Source organism: Crocodylus porosus, unplaced genomic scaffold (assembly GCF_001723895.1).
Source record: "Crocodylus porosus isolate Cpor-Errol unplaced genomic scaffold, CroPor_comp1, whole genome shotgun sequence".
NCBI classification, from domain to species: Eukaryota; Metazoa; Chordata; order Crocodylia; family Crocodylidae; genus Crocodylus; species Crocodylus porosus.
The window spans coordinates 4,715,868-4,734,868 of NW_017728932.1; the positions used below are offsets into that span (position 1 = coordinate 4,715,868).

The following is a 19,001-nucleotide window of genomic DNA, read 5'->3' on the forward strand; positions in this document are numbered from 1 at the left end:
CCCCCCGCCCCGGGCCCTCCCCCTTCTCACGGGCCTGCCCCGGCACTGCGGTCGGCCCCCGGCCGGGGGGAGACCCCGGCTGTCACCCCCTCATCCCGTCCGCCAGCCCTCGGGAAGTCACTTGAGCCTCCCCGGTTGGGCTTATTTAGGACGCGGGACGCGGCTCCTCCTGGGCACTTGGGACGGAGGCAGGCAGGAGCTGAGGGGGAAAAGGGGGTGCTCTTCCCCCCCACCCTCCCCCTTCCCCTTCCCCTTCCCCTTCCCCAGCGCTGCGAAAGGCGGTGGCGGCGCAGCTTAAAAATAGCCAGGCTTGGTGCGAGCCAGGAGGTACCCCCCGCGCCCGCCGCGAGGAAACCAGACTGCAGAGAGAGACGTGCTTTCGTGAGATGCTTTCGCCCTCCCGGAGGAAGGGGAGCCCCGGCAGGGTGAGCGCGGGGCTGCTGTCCCTGCCTCCCTTGCCTGCGGGAAAGCTCCCAGAAGCCGGACGTGGCCGGCGCGTGCCAAGGGGACAGGTTCCCACTTGGGCCTTCCTGCGTGCGGGGACGGGCTCGGGATTAGCGATTAAATCGGCGAACGTGTCGCGCCCGGAGTGCGAAGCGTGGCCCCTTGCCGCTCTGGGAAGTGCCGCGGGGCCGCGTCTTGACCGAGGGGTTTCTGGCGGGTGCTGAACTTGCCTTTTCAAAGCAGGCGGGTGGCATTTTGCTGAGGCCGGAAAGCAGGTGCGACGGGTAGGTGCCAGACCCCAAATGTGATGTGGAGTCGTTGCCGGGGTCAATCCACGTTACCAAAGCCGCGTGTGGGTAGGGCGTTGCGATGAGTTGCATGTCGTGGGCTCTGTTGTGTGTTTTGTTTGTGTGTGTGTGCATGAGCATCTCTGCTGCTGATCTGTAGGACTTTGGGAAGTCACTTTACCTCCCTGTTTCCATCCCTGGTTTATCTGTTTAGGACGTAAACTCTTAGGGGGCAAGGACTGTCCCTCAAGATGTCTGTATGGTGCCGAGTGCAGTGGAAGAAGCCGTTAGTAACAGATGAGCCACCTGGAAGTGCTGTGTGGGGAGCTGTCTGAGGGATGAATAACATCTTATTCATATAGTCGCTTTAAATCCAGAAGGATCCCAAGATTTGGGGGGGGAAAAAAAAGAAGTCTGTGTCTGCTGTGCCGGTTGGGACAGCTCATTGACTGCTCCACGTAATCCATGTTTCTGGGAGGCTCGCTGCAGCGTCGACTCTGCTGCAGAGTCGCTGCTCCAGCTTCAAAGCTTCCATTTGCGAAGAATAAAGAGCCGAGTCTTTTATGCTTGGGAGGGGAAGCCTGCCAGAAGCAAACGGGGTGTCAAACAGAGGTGATTTTTGGCTTGATGAGTTTTGGGTAGCCTGAAACAATAGCCCTGAGAGGCACGAGCTGCCCTGCTCACACCAGCGGCGTTCTGACTCGGAGAACTAGTGAGGGCAGCCAGTGTCGATGTCCGTACTCGCTGCACTGCTGAGAATGGTAGGAAAAAACTCCGCTAATGCGTTTATCCTGCTGTCACGGATACCTGCCCCCTCGCTGAAAACCCCAATTGTCCTCTCGCCAGGTGCCAGAACGTCCAGTGCCCATGTCTGAAGCATGGGGCATGTTGCTAACTCTCCAGTTTGGAGTTAATGTAAAAGGAATCGGCTTGAATGCAAAATAAAGCACAGGAGATAACATACCGATTATGGCTTTTGTTTTTTGTATTTCATTCTGAGAGAACCTTGGTTTTAAAAACTTGATCGAGACCTGCCATGTGTTGCTGGCAGGCTGCCCCATATTATCATCGAATACTGCTGGGAGGGGGGATATGGTCAAACTTGCTACTGAGCATATGGGGTGTAGCTACTGTACCTGTTCTGTGATAATATTTTTCTCTTCTTCCCTAGGACTTCCATTGTTTAGGCCTCAATCTGGCAAAGACTAGGCATGAGTGTAACTGTATGCCCCGATTTGAGTGAGGCCATTCATGTGCAAAGCTATGCATGTGCCTAAGTCTTCAGTGAATTGGGAGGCTAGTGAGAAAATAATCCCTTTTCTTGGGAGAAAACAAAAGTGTTTAAGAGACTCATCACGTGATGGTTTCATATTTATAACTCGATGAAGCTCTTGCTTGTTTGCATCAGCCTGCTGTCTGGAGGCAGGGGTAGGATTTACCCTACAAGGTTTTCTGGGTGAAGTTTAGCAGCTCAGTGTGCCTGGGTCATCTAAGTCATTAGGCACTGAGGTGTTTCTGGTGCATGGTGCAGGCTCATTAGATTTTAATGAGATTTTCCTTGCGATTCCAGGGTGCCCGCCTTCATTTTCCAATTTTTTGCATCTTGCATGGCATTGAGGGAGAGGAGGGATTGCTTTGCTGTTTCATCTTCCTGTGGAGGTAGGCAAGGAAATGCGCTTTGTTGTAGCGAAACTCGTTGCTTGCAAATGAGATCTAGTCCCAGCATGGACCTCAGCGCTGTTATATCTACTTATGTGTGGTGAGGATGGAGGTGGCATGCAGAGCAGTATCCCTGAAAACTTGAGGCTGTCGCTTACCTAAGGCATGTGAAAAGCTGCACCTCTTCTGCAGGACCTGCCTTGTTGTACAGCAGGTCAGCTATCCATCTGGGTCCCTGCTGGTGCTGAGAGTCCAGATTCTTTAGAGCCTGGTGCCTAACATTTTCCACAGCTGCAGTCCCTCTATCCATTTAGCAATATTGGAAGAGCAGGGTGGTCCAGACGCTGTGTACCTAGAGGACCATGCACAACTGTCCTGTGATCAGACAGTTTGCTTCTCGTGCCCTTACAGGCTCATCTTGTGCGTGGAACTGTTTTGCCTCCATGCAGAATTTACTCAACAGTAGAGGAAGGCACGTAGGGTGGGATACAGAATATTAATGCCTATAAGTGTCATGGAGCCCAGTTAACAGAGTGGAAAACCATGGTCCTACGTAGGTTGCAGTCCAAAGCTGGAAAAGCTGTTGCCCCACCTGAATCTGCTGTGATTAAAGGAAAAAAAATGTAAATGTTTGGGTAAGAAGATTAAATATTTTAAATGAATCATACGCCACTCTGGCCTGCCTTCAGCCAGAATGCTTGGCCAGATTTCCCCAGTAGATAGCAAGATCAGAAATATTTGTGGATGCTGTCCTTGTCCACTGGGATTCCTTGCTCTTTTTTTATCCACCCCTCCATTTATTTTTGGGCGCCAAATTATTCCTGGAAGCAAAGTTGAGCGCTTCTGCTCCTCTTTCACCTCCATCTTCTTTGTTGCAGTCTTCTGTACCAGGGCTTGCCTCTACTTCAGAGGATCATGTAGCCTGGCTCGCTTAGATCTGTTTATGACCGAGTCAGAAGAGCAGGAAGGAAACCTGCCTAGAGACGCATTTAGCCGCTTGATCCCCTCTGTGATGGAGCTCTGCCCAAGTTTAGATCCCCACTGAGATCAGCGAGGCTTGAAGGAGGCATAGGAGTTTGTCTCTGTGAAACTCCTTGCTGGATTGGAGCTTCAGACCCATCAGATATTCTGTATGACCTTCTAGTACTCAACTGCATGCAAGCAATATCTCTGCCACCCACTTCCCCACTGTCACTGTTTAGATTAATAAAGTCTCTTCTGCTAACAGAGCCAGGCAGTGGAGTTGTAGAGCAAGAAGAAGGGGCTTCTACTTGAAGCAGTATGGTCCTTGAATAGCCCCTGGCATAACCCTGGGCACTAACGCATAAAGTCGCTCTTGCAGTAGAGACTCTTGTCTGATTCCACATACACCCAGCATTTGTGCTTAGTGAAACTTTGAACCTGGTTTCTTATCTTTTGAAACCATCCCATATATGCAACATATGTAGTTAAACCTCTTCAAAAGGATCTGGGGGGAAAATACTCTTTACGCTTCTCCCTCCGCAGTCTACGACCTCAGCTGATCTCTCTGACTATACTGCTAATTCCACAATCTTCAGTAGTGCCATACGGACTTGGAAACATCTGTTTAGCTAGGGCACTGGCTCAGCGCAGGAGCTACCTGATGGGTTTAGCTATGAAACTGGAAAACAGATGCGCTGCCCAACATGATCTCTTTTGAAGAGAGAGAATTATTTGGTGCTGTGCTTGACAGCGGCAGTATGAGAAAGTAATCCAGATGTAAAGTTCAGTCGAAAGCCATGTGGCTCTAGCATTGGTACTGATCAGTAAAGGTTTTTATTCCCCCTATCTTTTTTGCAGTACTGCAAAGACAGAAGACTGAGACTTGTTTGACCCCTCAACCAAATTCATTAGGCAGTGTAATTTGTTAATAAAGCTACTGCCCATTTAAATTAAAAAAAATCAGTAGCCCAAATAACCAAATGGGGGGATTCCAGTATGCTGTTCCTACAGGAAATAGCTGAGATTTTTTTTTAGGCACTTATCAATGCAGTGTACTTCCTCTGGGAATTTTCTGATCTGCACCCCAAGGGTTTCATTCTGCACTTGGTTACACCAATGCAAATGGAGTAGCATCAGCATAACTAAAGGCAGGGTTTGGTCCAGAGTGGTGACTTAAATCTTAGTGCTAGTAGTATTCAACTTGGAAAGCAGGCACCAAGGTCATTCACGTCCCAAGAGCGTGTTTATTTTTCTTGCTGTACGAAGACAGGATCCAAACACATGGTGTGGAAATACTGTTGCATTTTTAATTTTTAAAGGAGATAAATTATCAGTCTGGAGCAATGCTGACTCCTGCTAGTGCAGACAATGGAAGCTCTAGCCCGAAGTGTCCTGTGACACCTTCTGGGAAGTGTTTAACCTACAGCTTAATTAGTTACACAGTGTGCGTGCAGCAGTCTGGAAGTAGGGCATGTCTGCGTCAAGGTGATTGGTACCCGGCCTGGAGCATGTAGCTGATCTTTCAGGAGCACGTGTATGTAGCGCGTCTTTTGCCATTGCTAACTGTTTCCTGAAACTTCAAGGAGAATCTTCTCCTTGAGGGCAAAAGCCAGGCAGATCTTGAGTTTCCCTAAGTAACAGAAATATACCTTGTTCTATGACAAACTCTTAACAGGAATAATTGGGACAGGGGCAGTGCGGAGCATGCAGTTACAAAGGACTATGTAGGAAGCTTCTGTTTCCAGAAGACGGAAGGTGGGATTTTTCAAGTGCATTTGGTGTTTTGTTCCCATCAAAGCGAATAGGAATTTTTACCACTCATTGGGACTAAATTTAAGCCAGCACTGGCAAGATTCCAGCTGAAAGCTGTAAGCAGTGGCCTTCTGGTATTCTTAATGCCCACCAGACAGTTCATAAAACAGAACAGCAGGAGTTGAGAAAAAAGAGCAGCTTGGCAGTAGCATTTTTATCAGGAATACTAACACTTTATGAACTAGACCAGGGTTTCCCAAATTGTGTTGCATGTATCCCTGCTGCTACATGAGTATGATGTTTCACCCATTCACTTGCAAAGATACACGAACCAGTGGAGTTTGGGAGCTACTGAATGGGTCAAAGCACTGCCTAGGCTCTAGATACCACAATGATGAATGCAATGAAAATGCCTAGCTGAACTTTATAGGTTTTTTTTTGCCTAAGGGTGTGGGATCTGGTTTAACACACAGTTATTTCTGTCCACATTACCTAACGCTACTCTTCTGGCTGATTAATTTTTCCTTGTAGCCCTTGAGAGAAAAAATTCCAAGCTGCTTCATGTAAAATACAGCAGAGAATATTTTGGGCTTTGTCTTGCAGGTCCTTTTTGAGGTGGGGCCAAAGCCTAAAATCAATAAAGGCAAACCCTGGTCTGTATTGTGGTCTTTGTCTGGCAGCGTACTTAAGCATATGTCTAAATTTGAAATTATGAGTATCCCTAGTGACTGAAAAGGAATCACTCCTATTCACTTAAGCATTTTGCTGAAGCATGGTCTGAAAGAGAAATTTCTCTTACAATTTGCAAAAATCTTTACTTTGTAGGGCTATTGAAGAGGAAGGCCTCTACTCAATCACACGAGTCCTAGCAGCTGTGTTTTTTTGGAAGAGTCCAATAATCCCACGCTATGTTCCTGGGGTTTGGGGCATTCATTTCTAAAGGGCTTTACAGATTTCACCAATGAATACTTTTTCTTGTGGTACGCTATTACCAAGCACCCTACTCCGTGAACCATCTTTGCAAGAACTAGTTGTAGCTTGGTGGGATTTATGTGTGTTTATACAAGCAGGCACAGACTGAACCTTTTTTTGTGCTGTTGCTTTGTCTTTGCTTGGAGCTAAAATCCTATTATGACCATTTTAAAAAGAGAATTACTTCAGCCAGATGAATAGGTGACCATGAAACACCATTTCCCTGCCTTTGCAACTCACAAAGGTATAATCATTGTTCACTAGGACTCAGTCCCTCAGAGGTAATCTCCACCTTTCACCTGAATCACAAGTCTGCTTTATCGTCATTTTCTCAGACCTGCGACTTCATAAAGAAAAAATATTCTCTCATTTGGAAACGCTTAATAAAAACCTGAAAGGGATCCACTGGGTTTTTTTGTTTGTTTTGTTTTTTACAGGTAATCAGGATGGCCTCAATGATTCTAATTCTCTTTCGACTTCACAATAACCTCTGGAGATGCTTTCTCCCAGAAGGGAATAAAGGGCAAAACCAGTTTTCCCCACTCTTCACTAACTCAAGAAGTAGGATTAGCAGTTTGCTGAAGATTTCAACTAGGTTTGGTAAAGAATTCTACTCCCATTTAGGTGTCAAAACAAGTGCACTGACTTTCTTGGCGGGGGGGATGGAAAGTTGTTTGCATGTTGGGTACTCGGAGCCTTTTGAAAATCTGGCCCTTTCTTGGGAGAGTTGGAAGGATGAAAACCCCCAGAGAAACCTGAAAAGTTTGGAAGGGTAACCAACATTAGATTAAGGCATGTCACACTGTAGCTGAAAGAGATTAAGAAGCTTTCCCTGTGGGTCAGGTTGTTCATTAACTACCTTGCAGTGTTTCTTGTCTTTTGCTCTGGAGCATCTGGATACCGGGTGCTTTGAGAGCCTAGGTGGGCCCTGGGTTCGATTAGGTACGGCAGCTCCTATGTTCCGCAGTGCACGCAGTTCCCACTTGAAAGCCTGCGAAAGCAAAAACTTTCAAAATTGCTTGGTAAGTTCTTTGGGGCACCAACCATCTTTTTTTTTCTTGGTCTGCCACAACTGAGGCCTATTTTTAAGCTGGGATTCCGCATGTAAAGAGGAACGAGAGTTTTGGAGACCTGTATCTCTCAGCTCCCCACTAGAGGAGATGAGAAGAACCTTTCTTTCACCCACGTAGATTCACCCTCTAGCTGAGGTAGGAGCAGAGTGGATCTGATTATGACCACAAACATCATGTGTTGAAAAAACAAAATGGAGCTCACACTTCCTCATTCCATCACCTAAATAACTCTGCAAAGAATAGAGTCCCAAACTGATCATCAGCACAGCAGACTATTTCCCTTTTGAAAAATCCCCAAATAAACCCCAGCTGTTTCTTTTATTAATAAATCGCCTGACACAACACACACGAGTGAAGTGGTACTCTGAAATGGTAAAGTGTGCACAGTTGGATGCTCTCCTACCAATGCACCCCATCGAAATTTCAGAAAAGTAAACGGCTTCCCTTCCGTCTACTCTGTGTGGTCAAAGTTAAATGTTGTATGTTTGCCTGGAGAAGAAAACAAATAGAGGGGATGTTTTGTGCCTAGTGGTTGTGGGTGAGAACATGTGTAGAAGGCAAAATCTTGTGTGTGGTAGCTTGTAATGGCTAGACAAGGACTTCTTTGGCTTTGCCTACCATTTGTTTTGGAGGTGTGCATCTTTGCCCAGCTACAACTGGTTAACTGGGAGATATCTATAGCTATCTATAAATAATTTATGCATGTGTGTTGTAGTCATGGAGAAGCTCACTTCAATATTAATCTCTAGCCGCATGTAATTATGAATATCTCTAGCCATATCCAACGACCTTGCCACACTCCATTCAAGCTTTTGCTGGTTGGTGACCAAGTCCATCCATCATGTAGAAGAAACTCATTGTGGTATTGAACAATTGGCTGCTTGTTTGTGATTTCAAAGGCAATCATTGTAGCATTTAAGGAGTGGCCCTTGAAACCACGCTTTCACTGGACAGCATCAAAGTGCTTTATGCAGCAAAGGTTCTGTATGGTGCCTGTGTCAGCCGTGAGGGTGCAGAGATGATACAAGGGAGAGGCCAAAGATGCCCTGTTGCAGGGCAGCTGAGGGGAATGCTGCTTATCATTGTGGTGGAGTACTGGTGCAAAGCGATGCATGGGTGAAAAGCAACCAAGGTTTTGTCCCACCTTAGTGGCAGCCTTGGATTTTTGCAAGAAGGCTAGCCGTATAGAGGGGCCCCACAGAGATTTCAAGGTGTGCAAGGCTCCTGCTCTTGGGAGAACACCTAACAGACCGTTGATGGTTGCGCTTAGAGGAATGGGTCCCCATCCACCTGTTCATATACCAACAGAGCCCTGCTGTGGGCAATAAGAGTGCTGCAGCTGCTCGGGCGGGGGGCGGGGCAAGGACACTAGAGGAGCAGTTGTGCTGCCTCCTAACTTGGTTAACCCTGGAGTGCTGTGTGAATGAGTCTTCTCCTAAACTGTTCAGGAACAAGTGTGCAGGAATAGGAGTGGCATATCTAAGGACAGCGGTTATCTTCAGGCAGGATAATTAGCTCCATGGGAGGGGAGCAACCTGAATGTGGGAGGGGAGAGGAAGGTGGTGACACCACACGCAGGGGGTGAAAATCATACTGGTAATTTAGACTCCTGGGACCTGTGCTATGTTCCCTCTCTGTCTTTTAAAGGGTCTGCAGGAGTTCTGGGAGAGCCTGCCACTGACTTCAGCAGGTTTGGATGAGGCCCAAAAAGAGCTTCTCTGCTGAATCCTGGTCCCTCCTCCTAGCTGTAAGAAAATCAGGGGGTGGTACAGAGATTACATCCTCAGTTATGTTGACCAGGCCTTGGGTCACGCCTTGTAATGGAACTTAACACCTTAAGCACAGTTTAAACTTACTGGTGACCAAATTGGGTTCATTGATAAAAAGGGCTCTGATGATTGCTCTTCAAATTATATTCACGTCCTAATATTATCAGAGCCCTGTTGAGGTGGGTGGTGTACATCTATGTATTAAGAAACAGTCTTTGCTTGAGTTTACAGACTACATAGTTTAAGATGGGCACAGAGGGAGGAGGTGAGCTCGGACACCAGTCCTGCACAGGTTTATGCACCTGCTCAGTTTTAAGGACTGTAGACTATAGCACTATTTGTGGGTGAAGTTCAGCTTGTGCATGCACAGGTGAAAGAATCATTGCAGAGCGAATGAAGTCAGATGAAGTAGGATGTGAATCCTAAGCCATTGTCTGCAACATGGGTAACAGGGCCCCCTCACGCAGATACAAGGAAGAGTTTACCACCCCAGGCACAAAGTTGACTCGCCCACCTTTTCCCCGCCATGATGATTCTAACGGAGAAACGGATATTTTTATGCACCCATCAAAAGACATTTCTCAGCCTGGGCAAGCAAGATGCTAGAAGTCTGTGAGGCTGTTATATTCTTGGTTAAATGGCGGAGGGGAAGACATCGGGAGCTCCTGATTCTCATCTGTGGTAGAGCACCTTCTGGATTTCTGGCAGGATAAAGTGGCCTTCAAGGGTGCAGAAATTACATTAATTCTGATTTCTGCTGGAATACTACCAAGGCATTAGGCTGAGACCTCACGGTGTTGGGAACTGCAGGAACAGAACAAAAAGATGGTTCCCACTCCAAAAAGCTTCCAGTTTAACATGTGCAGTGGCAGTGACAATCCCTTTCTATGAGAAGGGCAGTCTTCTAGTAAATAGGGAAGGCACTGGTGACGTAAGGCTGATCTGAGATCCTTACGTTCGACTGCAGAGTTGGCAAATAGTTCCAGGAGGAAGGAATGGATCCTGGTGATGTTGGGGCACAGCTCTGTTTCTTTGTCTTTCTTATCTATCCCCCTCCTTAGCAAGGTGAGCTTGCTTAAAATGATCGTTACCTTTTAGTATATCATGGCACCACTGGGGACAGTTCGGTGCTCGAGTCTTTCAGGTATTGATTTTTAAGTGCGCCCCACTATAGGGGCCCAACCAATGTGGCTGAGAATCCGGGCCTGCGTGTTTCAATATCATGCTCATGACTTGCATCTAAGCCAGGGGTGGGCAAAATGCGGCCTGCAGACCGGATGCAGCCCCTGCCAGGCCAGTCTATATGTCGGCAAGACTGCGGGGCCCCTAAAAAATTTAGAAAATTAGTATTGATCTGCCCCGGCTGCCTGTCATGCAGCCCTTGATGGCTTGCCAAAACTCAGTAAGCAGCCCTCTACTCAAAATAACTGCCCGCCCCTGATCTAAGCTGTATCCTTCTCTGCTTTGGAGGCTTGTTAGTTAAGAAGCGTGAATGCAGGTCCTTGTGGGTGTATGTAAATCGCATGGCTTTTAATTAAAAAAATATTATCTGTATTAATGTGACCTATGCAAGTATAATTTTTGTTCTGTTTTGTTTTTAAATTCATATCCTTTGTAGGGTCTTATTTGGTTCTGACTGCTGGATTGCTGACGTACAGGAATTGGCGACTGTCTTCAGAGCATTGTCTCTGTATTGTTAGTGGAACACAATAAAAAGAATCTAGTTAGGCAAATATAAATAACAACGTTACAATGTACCATCTGTTAAAGCATTCTTAAACACAAGAGTTAATGCAGTCAGTCCGTCAAGAGAGGGTAACTTGTGATGTGCCACAATTTCTCAATAATTCCTCTTTTTTTGCCAGCGGAAAGCAACTAAACCCAGTGCGGACAAGTGCCTGATTCTGTTCTCATATGTGCTGGTATAGACCAGAGTGACAACGTGGGTTAGCATGAGCCTCCTGTGAAGAAAGAACAAACCCAGGGGATTTCTGTCCAACTGCCACCCTGCTGTCTTGGCTACCTGTTTGGTAACTTGTTTTGGACAAGACCTGGTGGCATTTCACTGGGCCATCTGTGACAATACAAGAAGCGTTTAAGTATGTTACTGAGTGGCATATTGGACTTCCACAGCTTCTGTGCCACCAGCCCATGTTGGCAGCGGATAGAATTGCAAGTTTGTTTTCCTCCCTCTGTGATTAGTGGGTGGTTGAAGCTGGGAATGTACTGTGGTTTTTATGGGACAGGAAAATCTACCATTTTAATTCTCTGTTCTTTGGAATATCTGGCAGATTAGTACAAGAAAGTATCGTAAGGCAGTAGTGCAGCGATGCATGCAGCAGAGCTCTATCGTGTAACAGGTCAATGCTGTTCTGTTTTTAAAATTTACTGTAGCACAATGCATTCTTCCAGTGTTTTGAGTCAAGGAGCTCTTGGAGTTCATTATGTGCATTGGTGAACTAAACCACGCAAGATCCTTTTGAGATGGAGAAGCAGCATTCTCCCTATCATACAGAGAAAAAACTGCAGCCCGGAGATCTTCTGAGACCCTGCATCAGCTGCTGAAGTCAGGGGCTCCGTACCTTTGAAAGCCAGATCTCGAGTGACCTGTTGAAGATCAGGGAGTGAGTTGGTGGCAGAACTAGGAATAGAATCCAGTGATCCGGATCTGCGGTTCTCTGCGATAGTCGTAAGGCTGTACATCCTCATGCTGTTATGTAACACTAACCTCTTATTACCTGGGAACCGCACAGAACCTGAACCAACTCCCTTTGAGGTCCAGGGAATGATTCTCATGGACTTAAGCGAGAGGTGAATGATGTCTGTGGTATCCAGCATTCAGCGAGTTACTGCAAAGCTGATGCACATGCTGGAAGGTGTGCACAGGAGAGAACCATCCACTAGTCATTCTTTCCATCTCTCAGACCCCAGTTGGCTGTCACCGATGGTGGATTTTTGCTTCTAGTGATCAGGGTTTCTAGGAAAGTGGGTCATGGCTCACTTCAGACGCACTGTTTGCCAGCCCTTCTGTTCAGTTGCTGCTCACATTGCTCCCCACTGGGCTCTAAGCAAATTGTTTGTCTCTGTTGGTGCTTCAGCATAGCCTTTTGAAATTGGGAGTAGCTCTGGCCAAGAGCGGGGGAAATATGTCGGCAAGACCAGCAGACAGACCTGTTCGGAGGAGAACTCTCTTACAGAGATGGCATCGGGTGAGGGGCAAGGAGGGGAAGTCAGGAGGGGCCAGCATGGGAAAACCAGGTGCTTCACTTCTCTCTCTGGGGTAGATGCTGTGCACCACAGAAAGGGCCCTGTAGGAAGCCCTTGTGCAATTGCTGGGAGGAAACTTGGCCTTTCAGTTTGTTAGGTCTGAGAGGAACTCTGACTCTTTAAAGACCCTTTTGAGTTTGGGCTTTAAACAAACATCCTGGAGGAGGCTTGGAGCTTGGGTTTTGCGTTCTGCAAAGTGCAGACACAGGAGTGTGCCTGTACCGGTGCCCTGAGCCCACACGCACACACTGACAAGGTTATAAATTAGCTTCATTAGAGGAGGATCACTAGAAATAAATTTTTCGGCACCCTTCAGGGATAACACAAGCTGTAATTTCATCTTGTGTTTCTGGGACTGGTACCTGGAAACCCCCTGGATGAAATTACATCCTTCCAGCCCCTTGGAAGGGGCATTTTGCGCTGATTTATATTTTAATATCGCTATCCAGCTTTTAGCCTTTTAGAAAAATAAAGTTGGGTGTAGGAGCTAGAAGGCCCTTGGAACAGCAAGCAGCACTCACACTGCTGCATGGACTGTATAGAGAAGAAATAAAGGATTAGTTTTGATTTATTGAAGGTGTGTTTTTTTTAGTGAGATTTTTGTATGTGCTTAACTTGGGCATGCAGCAAACAGTCCATCCTTCCCTCTGTGTCCATGTTAATCTGTACATTTCCCTTGCCATTGCACTAACTGGCTGCATGCCACTGTTCTCTTTGACAGTTTATTATGTAGTGCATTGTGTGTTTCTTTTTTAAATGCATCACTTGGGAGAAGTGTATGCCAAACATTTGAAATCCTGATGAAACAACACAGTTGAAACCAAGTGGCCCATGTGCTATTAATACAAATCTGCCATGAGAACAGGAGGCGGGCGACCTTTAACAAGACATTAAACATTTATTAAAACCGTTAGAATTAGTGTCAGGTTGTATTTATTTAAAAAAAAAAAAAGTCTACTAGCACTGAAAAAAATCTCTGGTGTGAAATGACAGTCTTGCACGGTGATTGAATCAGTCGAATTCATTCCCTTGCCCGAGTCCTATCTACGTAGATGACGCAACAATGTCCGATGCAAGGTCTGATGTGCTTGATGGCTTCTTATTAGCATTGAGCCCAATCCCTCAAGTCACAGGGGGACCCTGTGGATGCTGCTGTAGTTTGTGGGTGTTCAGCAGAAGCTCATGGAGTTGGGCCTGGTGATTCCATGTGAAATGCTATTGCTGCATACCCAACTTACAGGATGTTATCCTGTTTCTCTTCTGACCTTGGGGCATGACTATCAGATGTATGGACAACTGTCACGCCAACACACTGGCCATGCAGTGACACATGCTCATCACCTTTGCAGTTAGCCCCGTTCCGTGTGCCGTGGACATGATGATGGCGATGATCATTTTCTCTTCTGATGGTGCTTGCAGGTAGAATGCATTTCTCGGATGCTGCCGTTTTTCAGAGGCCGTGATGGGAAAATGTTTGAGCGCTCTCTGGCATTCCTTCTTCCTTCCCCTTTGCCTTGACGCCACGGTTTTCAGTGTTTAAAGAACTTCCCTATGGGACTGATAGGGTGTGGGGGGAACCACAGGCTAGTAAAAGTCTGGCAGGAAGCAAACCTTTCCTGGCAGGGTGCGGAGTCTTTTGCAAATGTGGTACATTCCTGATTTTGTCTCTGTGCACACAGCTTCAGTAAAAAAAAAACAGGTGTCCCCTTGAGGAGCTGTGCTTTACTGGTTCAAGGATGAGTTGATTCACTACTTATTGTCCTGGGGCTCAGAGATCTAGAAAATGCCTGTGTGCAGATCACTGCGTTGCAGCAGCTGAAGCTGCTGTTTGTCTGGTGCAGCAGCTGGCTCTCCAGGACTCTTAGTGAGATTTTGGAGCTTTTCTACAACTATGCTGGACAGAGCTTGTTGGGGGGCAACCTAACCTGTTAGATAAACCCTCTATATAGGTAACGCCAGGCTTAGCTAATGCATAATAGATGAATACCAAGATTTACACTGTAAAATAAATATTTATTGCATTTTTTAGCCCAAAAGCTTACAGAATTTTTTTTTGTTGTAGTTTCTCAGTTGGTCTAATAAAAGGTATCGTCTCTGAACCAACAGTTCTAGACTTTTGCGCTTATTTTTGTCTCAGATCAACAGGACTATCAAATACATCCCTGAAAGATTTACAGTAACATTTTAAAATGGCCCCAGGAGCTGAGGAAATAAAAAGCAATGGGGTAAGGGGACTCCAGTGTGCCTTCTGCCTGTTCCTTGCACTCTATCTCCATGCATGGGTACTACAAGGTTGCAAGAAGGCAAGTGCTTTGCTTTCTCAGTGATCTAGAGCCATTTCCTATCCTCAGGGCCACAGTAATCCTCACCAGTGTTTCAGTCACTCTCCGCAGGGTGGAAAATTGTTGAATTCAGTAGGCCTTATGTGCCTTGAGCTCTGCTGTGAAGTGGGACATGTGCTCTTCAGGGCAGTGTGAAGCACTCAGGAGGTAGGTGATCCGTTTCCAGGTTTGTCTGTGGATAACCAAGTCACTGCATTACTCTGTGCCTCAGTTACCCCCTTTTACACAAGGGAGGATGGTATGCACCTCCCTTGTAAAGCATTTTGACGTGTCCTGGTGAAAAAGCAGTGTACAAGCTAGGTGTAAATGAGATCCCTGCTCACTAACTGTGTTGCATTCGGTGCCTGTGATGTGCTTGAAAGCCAAGCACTAGATAAAGGTCTGTTTTTCTGTCATGACCCATAATCAGCTGAACTCCCCCAACCATTTTCAGCAGTGCCCTATCCTAAGGCATTTCTGTGTGAGACCAGATGGGTGCTGACTAGGGCTTTGATTCCCTCACACTTTCCCATGGAGAAATAGTTGGCCACGGGGTGCTGGCTCCTCCTTGTGTCCAGCTGCACAGTGGAATTGCAAGTAGCTGGAAGTATGCGGGATGCTTTGCAAATGGCACTTGTACAAATGGTGCCACAGCGATTTCATATGAGCCTCTGTAGGAGCGGCCTTGCTTGATGCAATCACTGATGTGAATGTGAGAGGTGTCTATGGGTGTCTGAGTGCTTTCCCCAGGCTGCGAGAGGTCTTGTGGCACGCAGGAGGAGGGTGAGATTGGGCTACTTGGATATTCCCACCAGGCTGGCCCTGTGAAGTGCTCTGGGTGGGTCTGGTTGACCTTGCTCCTACATCCTGTGTCTCAGCTCATCAGGTTTAGATGGAGCAGCTGTCCCACTCTAAAGGTAGGACTGTATCGCACCGCTTCTCCTGGCCAAGCAGAATTGGGATTCATGCTGCTCCTTGCTCTCCTTTTCCTCATTTCCTTGTTGCAGTAAAGGAAAGAGAACGAGCAGCAGAAGGCAGCAGTGTGGTGGAAGGATCAGCCATGATTTATGAGCCTGCTTAGGAAAAACTGGGGCTCTGTGGCTCTGCCATTTGAAGCCTCGGCCTCAGTCCTCCTGAAAGGCAGTGCAACGGGAAGCGGCTCCAGACCTTCATGCAGAACGAGAAATAGCCATCCACATGCTATGCTTTAAAAAGGCACTGTGTGAAGCTTCCTTCTACTTTGAGGGGCATTTATTTTTTTTCTCTCCAACCCATGGCTGGTTTTGATAGTGAGGGGGAGATTTGAGAGCATTCCTTGGCCCTAGGCAAACTGCCTGCATCCCTTTCATGTCATCTTCCTTCATCCTCCTCGCTGGGAGCCAGCACCATCCTTGAGGTTCTGCTTTACCAGGCAGCAACTCGGAGGATTACGCGCTCTCTTGAAAATGTCTTTGTTTTCTGATGTTTGCTATTGTAATTTATGTATGATGCTGCTGCTTGTTGAAAAACAAGGTCTTTATCTCCGTGGGAATTACACCTGCATAAATATAGCCATATCAATGGATACATGCACAAGGCACTTCACGATAAAAGCAGACTTCAGCGCGGTGGCAGCAATACAAAAGTTTGCTCTACCTTCACTGCCTGCTAGACCAAAGATCTTCTCTTCTCCACGCCTTGTAGCATTCATATCCCCTGGTCCTTAAATAACCTTTGAAAGCAGGGTGGAATATTTTGTTGCTTCACTGAAGTTAAGACTGCTCCCCCCGCTACACCATGGTAGGTGGTTGTAATTGCTGCTGTTGAATAATTCGTTACCAGTTGCCTTTAGGCACTTTTTTTATTGCCTGAGTTCAGTGACTTTCAGGGACATTGCTAACAGAGCCCTCTGGTTGGCAGTCATTTTGAAGAGTGCTAAGAATATGCTTCCTGTAGTAATGAGGGGCTGAGAAGGAATTTTTGGGGGTGGCTGAGGTCAGGACCACTTTAACATTGCTGGGATTTTATTGTGTCATCAATAATGTATTTGAGCATAATGCCAGGATGGATTTGAGCACATAGCATCTTCTCATTTAATAATTAAGAATCATGCAAAGACCTTAAACACTGTGGGCGCTAGTCGCCTAGTGCCGGGTTTTCAAGCACTGTTGGCAGGGGCCAGATTTTTCCCAAGACGACAGCTCTCATGAAGGCCCATAAACAGAGGTCTGATTTGTCTAATAGGCTCATCACCCAGCTCTTCTTCTTATGAGATTTATGGGTCTGCCTCCCAGGAGAGCTAACATCCAATGCTATCTACATTCAACACTGGGAGCTTCTTGGGAAATGCATCCCTGCGTGTGCGTGTGGACGCTTTTCAACAGTTGTGGCTAGAATGGCTCGAGCCACTAATCTCATGTCTCTAATCTCGGTTCCTTTCCCTGTCCTTTGGAAGGCACTGTTCCTAGTTTCTACTGCTTTGATTTTTTTTTTTTTAATTTACTCTGGAGCAAAGCAAAGTAGAGATTAGAGGAACAGGAAAGAACAGACCTCCTGGTTGGCACTGAGCAGGGGTTTGGGGTGGAAAGGGCTAGGAAGCTCTTACAGCTGGGAGGAATGGGTTGGAAAGCATGTGGGGAGTTTTGGGGCAAGGAAGCTGCAGCTACGATGTCTGTGAGAACAGAAGTTAGCAATGTGGGGGGGGGAGTGTATCATAACCTCCCTGCTTTTCCTAGCGCTGCTCCATGCTCCTCGAGTCAGTATTTCTCATTCAGAAGGGCCTGACAAGATGTGCTGAGGCTTTGAAGGATAGCTGCCCTTAGTGTCCAAAGCCCCCATGCTTCTAGGCCAGATATTATCAGTTCTGTCTATGAAAGGACTTAACAGCAAATGCAGTTTTTCTTAAACTGCTGTGCTGCAGGTTGGTGGGTTCCCTCCCTCGCTGGCCTGCTGTTAGCCGGTGATGTTACAAAACCATTTAAGCCCTGAACGTTCATTCTTGGTATTGATTTTGCTTCCTGCCTTGAGTCTCTCTTTATTGCCCTTGCTATTCTGAGCCTATTTGAAAGGGGAATGGGGAGGACTGGATTGACTTTTTTTAAGGGGCTTTGCTTTAGTGGTGTATGGGCTCAGTGAGGCTGGGATATAGGAGCTGAGGGGGAGATTCATGTGCGAGGCTATCCGGAAAAGGTTTTGTTCTTTGGTTCGTCTTGGAAATTACCAGGGAGCCTTGATTCTCACAGCTCAGCATCCGTCCCTGGGACCAGATTTTCCGAAGTGTTTAGCCCCCAGGGGCTTCAGTGTGATACCTCTGGCCAGACTTTCAGAGGACACCGATCCTGATCTTGATAAGCTCCTTATTTTTTATTTCCCCTCTTATTTCAGTACCTAAATGGGAGCTCGGCTGTCTTGACAATCTGCCCCCCATTTTGTGGGGCTCAGCCCACCTGTAAATTCTAGCCCCAATATCAACACCTGGTTACACCTAATTCTTCCCATCCTTGTGTTTTTTTAGCAGGTGTTGCCTATAAAGATGGGGGGGAGGTGAGTAGGTCAGACTCGGTTTAGCAATAAGCCATAGGATCCCTTTGCTGCAGGGGAAGGAAACCTGTTTTGTAAGAGCTACAAGCCTGGCACCCCTTGTTGTAATGCAAGGTGGGATTTATTTGTATTATCATAGCACCCAAGTCCTGGACCAGATCCCCATTGTGCTCTGTTCTGTACAGATCTGGAACAGAGGCAGCCTCTGTCCAAGAAACTTGCATCTAAGCAGACAAGGTGCTAAGGGCTGAAATTTAAGTCAAGGTAAACTTACTCGGTTTCTTCAGGACGAGGTTCCTCCCAGTGCCAGCATTCAGATGACCCTGGTTTGCCAAGGAAAGGTGCAGAAACCCTGTTTGAACAGTCCCTCTGCAGGTAGGGAGATCTTATGAACCTATTCAGTAGGCCTGTGCAAAGCGGCTAGTAGTCGCTCTGGATTTGGATTAGGACGATTTGGGGGACAGCGATTCTATTTGGTGATTCGAATCACTGTCCCAAATCGATTTGGCTGAATCTGAATCGGAGATTCGGCTACTGCTGAATCTCCTAATCAGCCAGGCCCAGCAATGGCTGCCCTGCTTGCCCCAGCTCCCGGCTCTTTGGGAAAAAAAATCCCTGGCTCAACGGGTGCTGCCAGGCAGGGGGGCGACTCCTGCTGCCCCACGCTCCACTGGGGGCTCTCCATGAGCTCCCCGCCCCTCACTCCCCCCAGACCCTCCACGGGTGCTCTGCCCGGCCCAGCTTTGGCCCTTTAAGAAAAAAAAACAAAGGCAAGAAAAGCCCTGGGACTTGCCACTCCTGCCGGCGGGGCAATCTCCACTGCCCCCCGCTACCACGCACCACGTGGGGGGCTCTGCATGAGCCCCCTGAGGCCGTTGCAGGAGCAGACAGTCCTGGGGCTTTCCTTGTTTTGTTTTGTTTTTTCTTAAAGGGCCAGAGCAGGCCTGGGTGGGGCAGCTGTAGGGGGGCTGGGGG

The 19,001-nt window shown here is 47.2% G+C and overlaps 1 protein-coding gene across 8 annotated transcripts in view; it reads left to right on the forward strand.

Moving 5' to 3' along the window:
• Window positions 1-355: 355 nt before the first annotated feature.
• GTF2IRD1 (GTF2I repeat domain containing 1) overlaps window positions 356-19,001 on the forward strand; it is a 186,171-nt gene continuing 167,525 nt past the window's right edge. For 3 of the 8 annotated variants that reach the window (XM_019545471.1, XM_019545476.1, XM_019545470.1), the window contains exon 1: window positions 364-425. In XM_019545471.1, coding sequence (XP_019401016.1) covers window positions 387-425 — 39 coding nt within the window. In that variant the 5' untranslated portion in view covers window positions 364-386. Of the gene's footprint in view, window positions 426-2,365; window positions 2,391-19,001 lie in introns of those variants that run through there. The other 5 variants (XM_019545478.1, XM_019545477.1, XM_019545469.1 and 2 more) reach the window with 5 other exon arrangements.